This window comes from Catharus ustulatus, chromosome 2 (assembly GCF_009819885.2).
Source record: "Catharus ustulatus isolate bCatUst1 chromosome 2, bCatUst1.pri.v2, whole genome shotgun sequence".
NCBI classification, from domain to species: domain Eukaryota; kingdom Metazoa; phylum Chordata; class Aves; order Passeriformes; family Turdidae; genus Catharus; species Catharus ustulatus.
In genome coordinates, this window is record NC_046222.1 from 29,490,349 (window position 1) to 29,502,666 (window position 12,318).

Consider the following 12,318-nt stretch of genomic DNA (forward strand, 5'->3'; position numbering starts at 1 on the left):
TGGCTTGTTTGGGATTTCTGAAACATCTTTTCAAGCTGACTTACAGAACTCAGAGTATCAGAGGGTTTCTAGAAAGTATAAAATGCATTTTAATATTAATAGTCATGATTAATATTCATAACAATACTTTTGTATTTCATTCAAGTAAGGCACCTTTCCCAGAAGCATAAGACATATTCATTCTGGAAGTCAAAGGACTTGAAATCCTAATTATTTGTACAATTTTGCAGATACTGTCTTACCCATACAGAATAAGTATTCTGTGCACCTTTGCCATCTCTCTGACCTTTCACTTGTTTAGTCTTACTTGATGAGGAGATATTTGTTTAATGTTCACCTCTGCAAATGACACGAAGTACAGGGAAGCAGCGAATGGCAATGGCACCTTTTACCTCTGACATACTTAACAAGAATACTAATTCAAGAATTATCACAGTAGGATGCAGAGGGTCACCAATACAGGTTCAAAAGACTTTGCTAAGCTTATATTCCCATTTAACTTTCCCTTCTTGAATACCATTGCTTCACATAGCTCCTGTTGCTCTAAACACAAGCTTTCAAGTGGTTCTGTTTCGTATTGTTGGACACCATCGTACCCTAGAACTTTCAGATTTGTTTGTCTGGCTTTTTTTATACACTGATTAAAATGAAGCCATAAAGCAAGATAAGGGTGAATGACTCATTTCACTAAAAGACAGCACATACGTGTGCTATTCCTTATCACCATGTGATGGAATAAAAAACTCCTGAAGCTTACAAAGCAAAAATGCGGAAACAGAAACTTGGTTAACACCAATTTTCTCTGTCAAACAAGAAAAATATCCCAAATCCCCTCTAGAATCCAAAGCAATTGCATTTGACTAGAATCCTCAAAACCAAAACAAAACTAATGCAAGCTGAAAATGATTGAATACCTGAAAAAGAAAACGCAGCAGCCCACACTGGGCCCACCACTGGCTATAAGTAACAATTAAGCAAGCTTTCAGAAACCCAAAGTCAGGAACTTTTCGGTTGTGTGTAAAATGACCAGCACCCCTCTTTATTGTTAAACTGGTTGATCTGATTCATTAGGAGATCAGCTTTGCAGTTATTTATAATTTAGTCAAAATATTTGAGTTAAAATTTCCTCTTCTGGAGGTGGAATATTTATGAAATGTTCCAGGTAAAAATAGTTCCACTATTTTCAGGAATGAAGCTACAAGAAAAGATCATATCTTCAGATGTGCTTTTTGAGAAGTTGTGTGTTGTGGAGGATACTGTAACTTCAGCAGAGGAGCAGCCTCTTCTAAAGGAGTGGCATCTGCCAGCTGACATTTCATTCACACTTGGCAAGCTTGCCAAGAGAAGACAGAGCCAGACTCTGCTCGTAGTGGCCCTGAGAAAGCACAACAGCCATGACTTGCAACAATCTGGTGAGCATTAGGAAAAGCCTCTCCCCAGGGCATGTTTCAGCACTAATGTGGGTACTTCAGGAAGCTGAGGAAGCCTCATCCTTGGAGGTGCTCAGAAGACACCTGGACAAGGCTCTGAGAAACCTGAACTGCCTTGGGGTCCCAAATACATTCTCTCTGCTCCTGGGCCTTTGGCTGTACGAGCCTGGGGACAGGTCAGAGGCAGTGGAGCTGAGGGCAGCTTCTTCCCTCCAATGACTTTAGGGACAGTTTCCAGAAAGCTCTATTGGAGCCTCAGCCAGGACTGACTCCCTGCCCCAGGAGATGCTTTTAGGGTGACACTCTTGCCCTTGGCTCCCGTCTGAGGAGTATGGCCTGGCCATCTGTGGATCTAGACTCCTGCATAGGCTTCCTGGCTTGACCCAAGACCTGCCTTGTCATGATGGACTTGTCAGGCAATCTCTGCACTGTGGCTCATCCTGGTTCCTGCCTCCAGACCTGATCCTGATGCTGACTGGACTTCTTACTTTGACCTTGGACCTGCCTCATCACCACAAGCTTGTCTGATGAGCTGGATTCTCAGCCTGGCTACCTGCCTATATCTGCCTTTGTCCCCTTGCTCAGATGCTTTCCCTTGCTGGATAAGCCTCTTCCTCTGCCTGCCTTGTTACATGCCTGGATCTCAGCTCATTTATTCCTTTAGGGAGCTGCCAGCCGTCACGGCCCCCAGCAACCTTCTGTGGGCAGGCAGACTCAGTAGAGACCTCCAGAGATCCTTCCCACCCAAATCTTTCTGTCAACTTATAACAGCACTCTAGGCAAGTTAAAAGGAAAGAAAAATAACTTCTTTGGGCAGGGAAGAAAACAGAGATGTGAAGGCATTGTGTTGATGCTTAGGTGCATAGTGCATTAGATTAGGGAAAGGAGAAAGGACCAGAGGGACAGGGACAAGGAAAGGGACCTGGGAAGGAGGGAGGTGGGGGAAGGTTTGAAAATGGACAGCAGTACATCTGCTATAATATCACTCCATTATCCCATAAATCCCAGAACAAAAGGGTAGCAGAAAAGATGCACATAACTCTGTTTCCTCTCCAACTATACTATGTCACAAAGGATTCATGGCAGTCCTGAGTTTTTAAAATAGAAATATCTACTACCCTACAAGCCCTCTTCCACCTCTCTCCCTGCATCTCTTGGGCACCATTAAATGTTCATCATCTGCAAATGAATTGCAAGGCTGCTCTGCTGGTGATGCATGGGCTGAGCAAGGGAACAGAGCTGGCTCACCTAGGGCATATGTCTCACAGGCAGGGGGTGACACAAGGATGCCTTTGTGGAGAGGCTCATCTTCTACAGGTCTTCTTGAAGACCTGCTTCTGCAGTCATCTCTCATAAAAGAGAGAGTCTTCAAGTGTGACTGGAAAAATGGATTTAAAACCCGGTGTCTCCTAACACAAACCCATGATGTATTACAATACATTTATTCCCACAGCAGTCATGAGGTAGGAACTTGAAACCAGATTTATTGCTTATTGAAAAGTCTAAAAACTATAAACCCTAGCACTCTGGACTACATTTCTTGTCACTTTCCCTGACCTTTCATTTAACATTAAAAAACCAAAACCAAACCACTGTAATGGATCCACTCCAGGATAGCCTGAGACCTGCTGAAAGCCTCAGAGAGGCTGTTTTACAGTGCAATTGGAAAGGCAACCCTTGGCCATCAGCAGGAGTGAAAAACTGGGGCTTCTGGCACTGCCTGTGTAGAGCTGGATCTCACCTCTGGGGAGATTTGTAGGGCTTTCACATACCGTGCAGCCTGAAAAAGCATATATGAACAGTGCAAGCAAATACATTTCACCACAGCCTCGTTCTGTGACATCTTTCCTTTTCAACATTGAAAATCACTCAGACCTGAAATCAATCATCCTATATAGGGGCCAGCAACAAGAGAGTGCAAAGCACTAACATCAGCATGAGCTTCTGACATGATGATAATATTGGTATCATCTCTTATTCTGGGGCCATTGGGAATGTGGTTTTTTAAAGAATGCTAGTGTTTCCCAAGACACTTTGCTTTAGGTAAATGTACTGTGCCATGTGTGTGTGTATACAGCTGCACATTTGACATACCTCCTGAAGACTGTTTTGCTAAGGTCTGTGATTTTCTATACAATTAGAAACCTATTTTCTGCAAGATTACTGAAAACTCAGCTACTCTCCTTGACCTTAATAAAGCTTGCTAAATGCTTCAGTTCTTTTGGAAAATTAAGATACTAATTTAGGTGTCCTGTACTGTGACTCAAATTGAAACATCTGGTCAAAGGTTTTCCGCAGCCACTGCTAGTAAATTCACTTTGTCAGCAGTGAGTACTGTATCTGTGTTCTGGTGATTCCCAGAACTGCCCTAGGCTACAGTACAGCCAGGAGCTACTCAGACAGGATGGACTTGCTATAGGAATTCATGCTGGCCAGATCTAGACCCACTAAGTTTGTTTCAAATCCTTATTCTCCACTGTGTTTCCTGTATCAAAAGAATCAGGTATGACCATGTCATGAAGGTACCTCTGTTTATTCAAAACAACCTTTCATCCTTCAGCTTTGCTTCATCACGTTCACCCACAGATAGTTTGCTGTGCTTCCTCAAACAATTTGCTGTATCCCACAGACTTGCTGTAGTTAATGCATGTGTGACTCTGCAATGGTACGGCTTTCCCAGGCTTAAATTTCTGAGTCCTCAATAGGGCCATTCAGAAATACTGCAGTAGGAAGTGACGGTGAAGATTCACTGGGACGGATAAAATTTTCAGATGGGAACAGTTTTACTTTAGACACAGCGTGGTCTCGGGTTGACTTACTCTCCACAATCTGATGCTTAAGTGTTCCCATCTCTGAGTCCCAGGCTTGTCCCCGCCGCAATTTCTTGAACGTGTTACGGAAACCCTCGGTGCTAAAGTAGTAGATCAAGGGGTCCAGTGTGCAGTTCATGCTGGCAAACATCATTGTTATAATTAATGCTTGGCGCACAGAAGCCTGGGTTTCTGCCTCAACCTTCATCACCCGGGCTTTTATCATCCCATAAAACGCCAGGGTAGTGTTGTAGGGCACAAAGCAGATGATGAAGATGACCAGATTGACCAAGAGGAGACGGACAGTCTTCTGCTGTCGCACCGTCTTTGTCTGGCTGGACTGGCAGAGCTCCTGAAAGATCCGAATTGAGCAGTATGTCACAGAACTGAGAGGCAGGAGAAACCCCAAGATTTCCGCCAGGATTACCAGGGGGAAGAGGTTATTCTGCCATATGTTGTCGCTAAAGCTTTCAAAGCACAGATAAATAGTCTGGTTTTTTACTTTACAGTGGTTTTGTTTGTGAACTATGGCTGTGGGTATGGAGCCCATGAAGATCACAACCCAGACGATGAGGCAGAGGAGCTTGGCCACCTTGGGACGCCGCAGATGCCGCCAGCGAAGTGGGTGAACAATGGCAACGTAGCGATCCAGGTTGATGCACATGAGGAAGAGGCAGCTACCGTACATGTTGATCTGGAAGACTGAGCCAGAGACCTGGCACAGGAAGCTACCAAAGGGCCAGTGGTGGTTGGAATAGTAGTAGAGTCGCAGGGGCAGAGGAAGTGTGAAGCTGAGATCACTTATGGCCAGGTTCAACATGTAGATCATCACTACAGACTTGAGGCGCAGGTATCGGACGAATATCCACAGGGCTACCACATTGAGTATCAAACCTGTGATGAATATCAGAGTGTAAACAGGCATGAGGAAGTGGTGGTTGAAGGTATAATCCCTGCATGTCTGAGATGTATTGGACGTATTGGACGCTGACATGCCCAGCATGGGTCAGGGGATTGTCTGACTGAGATGGCTGAGCCTGTCGATGGGCTAAGGAGGCACAAAGAAGAGCACTGAGGGAAGTCGTTCCCCTCTGAGTAGCCACGGGCAGGTCATTCCTGTCATCTGCAGCTGGGAGGTAGATGGACAAAATCTCTCTTGGCTGTCACTGTTTTGGATTGATGATCTGTGGTCATCTGGCAGGGATGGTAATGTGGAGTCTGCTTCTGCGCCTAGTTCAGCAATTCTATCCAGTGGTTATGAGGTGACAAGGCAATGAAGGATCATTGCCAGCTGTCCGTACAATTCCTGGTCAGAGTGGAAGACCAAAACAGAAGAGTTTAAGTTAGAGGAGGAAATATCTTGAAATGTTAAAATCCCACTATGGTGGCTCCTGCAGCAAGAATTCAAAAAGAAACCAAAAGATGAGCAAAAATGGACACTAGAAAAGTAATTACATACATAGAAGAGTAATTACATGGCAGTAGAAGACAGATCACAGACAATGTGGTTGTTGTACAGAATCATTTCTCACTCAGTCCCAGAAAATGCACTTTGCTTTGATCACTGCTGAGAGGACATGAATACAAGAAAGGGACACCACAAGCACACAGGGAAAGTAGTTGAGGCAGCTCCAGAGAAAGAGAAAGAAAAAGAAGAGCGCAGCGTTTTGAAGGAAAAACGCTGACTGGAATGGATTTAAAATAAAAATGTCATAGTATTGTTTTATATCAGAGGAAAAGGACTTTGTACATCCATTGCAGATAAAAAGAATTACAGTACAGTCAGACCCGACTCCACCCAAGCTCCTTTTCTTACGTAAAAGAACACATACAAACCTCAGTTCCCATGACTTTGAGTTCCTTATGTTTCTTACATTCAAACAGTTCCTTTGGTATCCTTACTTGCATGGAACCAGTGATGCTTATTTGGATTGTATGTCCTCATTGTGCTGCTTATAACACCCTAAAGCTTGAAGCAGCCCATGTCCCAGAAACGCAGAGCAGCATAGCCATGGAGGGAGCACAATGAAAAAGGAAGTGCCCTGGGATTCATAAGGACAAACATTACTATAAAGCAGTGTGAGGCTGGTAACCACTCTAGGTACTAACTAGCAGCACTGTCAAAACACTGATCAGAAGGAGTGAGCCCAGTGGAAGGACAACAAAATGGTCTGAGGACTGGAGCACTTGCGCCATGAGGGGATGCAAGCGAACTGGTCTTGTTCAGCTGGACAAGAGAAGGCTCCAGGTGATACAATAGCAGCACTGGGGTTTGCATGGCAAGATTTTGGTAGCTGGGAGGGCTGTAGGTGTGGTTCTGTGAAAGTGTGCCAGAAATTTCCTCTGTGTCTGACACAGCCAGTGGCAGGAGGCACCCGCCACTGGCCAGGGCTGAGCCCATCAGTGATGGTGGTAGCACCTCTGAGATAACGAAAGGGAAAAAGTTACTGTGTGACAGCAATTGCAGGCAGAGAAGGGAAGTGAGAATATGTGATAGAAACAGCTCTGCAGACACCAAGGTCAGTGAAGAAGGAGGCAAATGAGGTGCTCCAGGCACTGGAGCAAAGATTCCCCTGTTGCCCCTGGAGAAGACCATGGCGAACCCATGTTGGAGCACTCTGCTCCTGAAGGACTACACCCTGTGGAAGGGACTCACACTGGACAGGGATTGTTGTGACACAGTTCCCCACAGTTGTTTGCAAGGGTTCAACAGGGACTCCCTCATAACAGTCCATGCAGATTGTGATTTAATTCAAAAGAAAAGTAGAATTCTCTGTCTAGAGAATATCTTTACATGAGATTGATATTACTCAGCAACTTGAAAGGTATGTCAAGAATGTCAGACCTTCTCCATGGCATTGCGTGGCAATGCCCAGATCCAGAGAGAATCTGCTGCAGACAGAAGCATGTGCTGACCTCACAGAGAGAAAGAGAATAATTCTGGTGACAACATGTTAAACAATGGAAGTGGAAACCTAATACAAGAGTGTGGACAACTACCAACTTGCCCATCCCTTTGTGTTGTTGCACAAGTCCATCACTAAAACAGGTTTCTTAAAGAAACTTCTACTGGTTTATCAAACTATATCTGAGCTGATTCTACACTTCCTAGTGGATGAATACTTTGCACAAAATGTCGTGCAAGTTTGGAGTATAAGATAAGCTGATGTGGCAAAAGTGCAAGAATGTTGTTCGTTTCAAGTGAAGTGTTTCATGCTTCAAAATATCTCAAGAAGAAGCATCAACAATGGTCAAAGGAGGTGATTGTCCTGCTCTGCTTTGCAGCGATGCAGCCTCACCTTGAGTCCTGTGTGCAATTTTGGCAATATAAAAAGACAATGAGCTATTAGAGAGTGTATAAAGGAGGGCCATGAGAATGGTGAAGGGGGAATGTATGAGGAGTGGCTGAGGTCACTTGGTCTGTTCTGCCTGGAGAAGAGGAGACTAAGGGGAAGCCTCATTGTGGTCTACAACTTCCTTGAGAGGGGAAGAGGAGGGGCAGGCTCTGATCTCTGTGGTGACCAGTGACAGGATCCAAGGGAATGCCCTGAAGCTGTGTCAGGGGAGGTTGAAGTTGGATATCAGGAAAAGGTTTTTCACCCAGAGAGTGGGTGGGCACTGGAACAGGCTCCCCAGGGAAGTGGTCACAGCACCAAGCCTGACAGAATTCAAGAAGTGTTTGGACAACACTCTCAGGCACATGGTGTGACTCTTGGGGTATCCTGCACAGGGCCAGGAGCTGGACTTGATAATCCTTGATGATCCTGATGGGTCCCTTCCAACCCTGTATATTCTGTGATCCTACAATTCTAGGACAATATGTCAGCTTTTGCTAGAGCTAAAACCCTGCAATGAACTGCAGACTGAACAAACCGGTCAGACTTTTATCTTGATGGAAACTAAGTTATTGAAACTGTGACTTACAGAGTGACCATGACCTTCTGTAACACATGTAGTCAGACCAGCCAGATGTCAGGTGAAAAGGATTTATCTCTACAGACAATGTGTTTTTTCAAGCTTTCCAGAGGTATTCAATTAATAGACCTAGAGAATATAATATGTAAGCACAGTCCATGTTGTGTCAGGCTTTCTACCATTAATATTCCATCTCAAATTGTGGACAGTGAAGGGATTATGTTAAGAACGTACAATCATGTAGTTACACTGCCTCAGTTGTCTTTCTGCTTCCAGCATCAATTATAGCCCAGGAATTTCTTGAGCCACAGGTGACCTAGCTGTATTCAGCTGTCCTCAAGGTTCTTCTATTTAACTGGGTTTTTTTAAAGTTGTTTTATGAGTTGATATAAAATTTACCATCTACATTATCCACTGCCAGGAGTGCCAAGAAGATCCACAGTTTACTTGTGCCTCAGATGAAGAATCACTTCCCATCTCTGTTTAATCATCTGCTAGATTCAATTCTTAGCTTTAGTGCTGGAACAGACATGGCAAAAACCATCCCTATTCACCTTTACTTCATGGCTGATAATATTATAAATGTCTGCCATATTCCCACTCAGCAACTTTTTTTTTTTTTTAAAGGCTAAAGGGGTCTTGTCTTCACAGTTTTTCCTTATAGAGAAGCTGTTCTGTGCTTTTGAAGATCCTTTTTGCCCTTCTGCCCTTCTTAGCACCTTTCCACTTCTGCTACAGCCTTTTTGAGCCCTGTGCTGGGTGCTGAAAACACACAGTGCTGATGATGTGGATGCACTGAGCTGCGTAGGTGGAGATCTCATTTTCAAGTGGTAATGGTCAGTTTAGTTTGCTTTTTCCCATCACTTCACTAGATAAAATTTCAGCTGTTAGATTAAGTCCAGTCACTCACTTCTCTTAAGCTCTGCAGTTCTTTGCAGCCAAACCTCATCTTTTACAACTTGAATAATTTTATGTCTCCAACAAATTTGTTATTTTATTATTCATCCTCATGAATAAGTCAAACAGTCCAAGCCTCAGCACAGTTGTCTGACAACTCCACTGAGAAAAACAACCATTCTACCTTAATTGTCTGTCCCTTCTTTTAGGCATTTTTTTATCCAGGAAGGAACATTTTCTTTAAATTTTTTGAAGTGCCATTGGTGAGACTGCCTTTGAAAGCCTTCTGGAAATCCACATGGGCCACTGTTCATATGTTTATCGAGCCCTTTAAGGAAGAACTGTGGGAACAGCATCCCTTTATAAAAGCCATGATGACTTTTCCCCAGTAATTAGATGTGACTCCATGCCAATTGATTTTTTCCTTTATTATAGCTTCTACTAATTTGTTCAGCAAAACCATCAAGCTCCCTGGTCTGAAACCCCCCAAGAGCCTTTTCTCAAATTGAGTCTGCCTTTAAGAGCTGTTTTAAGCAAAGGTTTCTATAGCACAATTAGTCAGGTCTTCCACCCTTCAGTTATTTTCAGACCTCTGGGGTAGGAGCCGTGTGGTTTTAGGCACTGTTTAGTTTATCTTGCTGCTCCATGGTTGATCCTACTACTGTTTTGACCAGAGACAGTCATTTTATGAGCTTCTCATAAAAAGAGTTTCTGCTGTGGGAATCTCTCAGGCTTTCAAGACATGAATACGAGTGAAAGAAACCTGTTCATTTTTTCCCCCACCACCAAGTGTTCTTTCTTTTCTGAATGGTCTTTCCTTACATACTCTAGCCTTTCAACCCTCAAGACGCTGAACAGCACAGTTCTAAACTGGCAGCAGGGATCACTGACAGCAGAAAATAGATTGGGGTTTTTGAGGGGATTTTTTTTTTCATGGGTAGATGGAAACACAGAAGAAAGAGTCTGCTATAGTGTTGGCATGGAAGCCAAGCTGATGGCTCAGACTTGCCATAACCGATGCTGTGACCAAGACCTGAAAGGAGATCTAGACAAACACAGTCATTATAAAGATGAAGTTGTGGGTGTAGAGTTTCTCCAGTGGGCTTTGACTGTCCCTCTCTAAAAAGGAAAGCTATGGGTAGGTAAAGCAGGCTGGCAGCAGGGAGACCAATTATCCTTGCTGGTTAATGTCTGAAAGTCAAAAGGCCTGTTCCTTGTGGCTGCCTCTAAAAGAATCCCAAGTACTCCTTGCTCTGTACAAAAGCTGCCAAGAGATCTCAAACCACCAGCTGTGTAAGGAGGCAGTGGTACTACAGCTGAATAATCCACCTCCTCACAACAAGATGCTGTCTTTAAATCCTGAAGAAACTTTCTGTTTGGTGACTGACCTTATGTGTCCCAGGAGGTGGTGGAAGCATTTTTTTTTTCCCTCTTCAATTTGAGCCCCTGAATACCATCAACTGCCAAGACTGTGACTTGCAAAATCTGTGGGATTTTGACTTTTTCCTTTTGGGGGGTGAGAATGTACTTGCACACAGGGTCCAGAACAGGCGGCACGCCCTGAGATGGGGATGTGTGCTTGGTGTCTTGTTGCCTGGTCCTGGGAATCCTTTCTGTCCTGGAATTGTCCTACTAGGAGTTACTGCGTCCAAGCACTACAAAAAGGATGAAGAATCTCAGTATGGAGCTGAGAAATGAGGCGGAAAAAGAAAGCTGGAAAAATACTGATGAGCATGCTGTAGGGTCACTGTTTCAGCTAGTGGCTTGTCACAAAAAACAGGGGGAGTTCTGGGGCTACTGTGAGAATGCAGAGGGCGAATGGGGCATTGGAGTGCAGAACTTAAAACACAAACTGCATGAGCTCACTTACTTAATCTGAAACCAAAGAGGAAACAACAAAAATGTGTCAAACCTCAGCAAATGCACCCGACTTTACTCTAGAAATTGGAAATATATATTTTTAATAAATGTGGGTGCATTTTACCTGCTATTGGTGCTATTCAAGCCAAACTTTTAATCTCTTTTTATATTCAAGAAATTAGATTTTTGTGATGATTAGAACCTTGAAGACATTCAAGACTAAGGATAGCTTGTTTTTAAAGAGAGATACATGATATACAACCGGAAACCTCTGTATTTAACTCATGAGGTTTGATCATACTGTTATTGCCTCCTCCTTAGAGATGCTACCCCTCTTCATCTCCTGAGAGTCCCATGGAAGAGGACTCCTATGGTGGGCACCTTGGCAAGTAAGCTTTGCAGGCTGCCTATGCTTTCAGTATCACAGGATCCCAAAGAAAGCCCCAGTTTTAATAAATACAGAGATGTGCCTTGCACCTCTAGGTCCGCAAGGCAGCTGAAGAGGGACAGATGTGCCCCAGTGCCCCATGGTCAGGCCTGGCAGTGCATGCACAGCAGCTCGCCAGGACCAGAGCCCAAGGTGCCAGACCATCCGGCTCTCCAGATGTTCCCGTCTGCCTTACCTCACTGCTGGAGAAGAGCCAGGTGTGGATACCGGCTTGCTGCTTGGTGACTGCTCCCACTGCAGAGGTCTCAATCCAGGTGCCAAACCCTGAATCACAAAGCAGCTTGGATCAAAACAGAACCAAGCAGGTTCTTCATCCAAATCACAGCTGACCCTACTGCACTACGGCTGATTCTACATCTGGCATGCTGCAGTTTGTGCCTTCTCCTTTCTCACTTCCTGATGCACTTCTGCCTGGCTACGAAGCATGAACTTTGTTATCAAAAGCTGATAAGCTAAACCACATCCTACAATAGCAAATGCAATATGAAAGAAGCAGTACCCAGGTGTCCTTGCAACTGAAGAGGACCTGCCCTGGGTCATAGTGCCAAATACTTGCTTGTCTTGCTAATTCAGCCACCCCCAGGACTGACAGAGGGAAAATAAAGCATCCCTCTACCCAAAATATTGCTAAACAGGAGGTAGAAGTGAAATATGGGAAGTGAGAGCAAAGTTGATTTAACTGCTAGCCCGCACAAAGACTTGCAGTCCTGTCACTTCCATGGGCTAGGGGATTGAACTCCTGCCCGGGGGCCCAGCTGTGCACTGCTGGCATGTGGCAGAGTCTCAAAAACAACCAGTTTCCAGAGACATGTCGCTGTCTGTGGCAAGCAACCTCAATCCCCAGTGTTCAAGGCTACAGGAGGCACAGTGCTATGAAAGTACAAGGGCTGATTTACCAGGACATCTGTGACCTTGCACTGCCACGTGTACCTGGGAAGGGAGCTGACCTTGCGCAGAG

At 44.5% G+C, this 12,318-nt stretch overlaps 1 protein-coding gene across 1 annotated transcript; it reads right to left on the reverse strand.

Annotated features, from left to right (window-relative positions):
* Positions 1-3,944: 3,944 nt before the first annotated feature.
* LPAR5 (lysophosphatidic acid receptor 5) lies at positions 3,945-12,318 on the reverse strand. Its single transcript, XM_033084019.1, has 3 exons — positions 12,257-12,318; positions 11,536-11,624; positions 3,945-5,546 (listed from the first exon to the last, which is right to left on the reverse strand). Exon 3 carries the CDS (start codon positions 5,241-5,243, stop codon positions 4,113-4,115), a length of 1,131 nt encoding a protein of 376 aa, XP_032939910.1. The 5' UTR covers positions 5,244-5,546; positions 11,536-11,624; positions 12,257-12,318; the 3' UTR covers positions 3,945-4,112.

What these genes read in the sequence shown, in the direction of transcription:
- LPAR5 (XM_033084019.1), bottom strand. Translation starts at nt 5,243, where the DNA reads ATGCTGGGCATGTCAGCGTCCAATACGTCCAATACATCTCAGACATGC.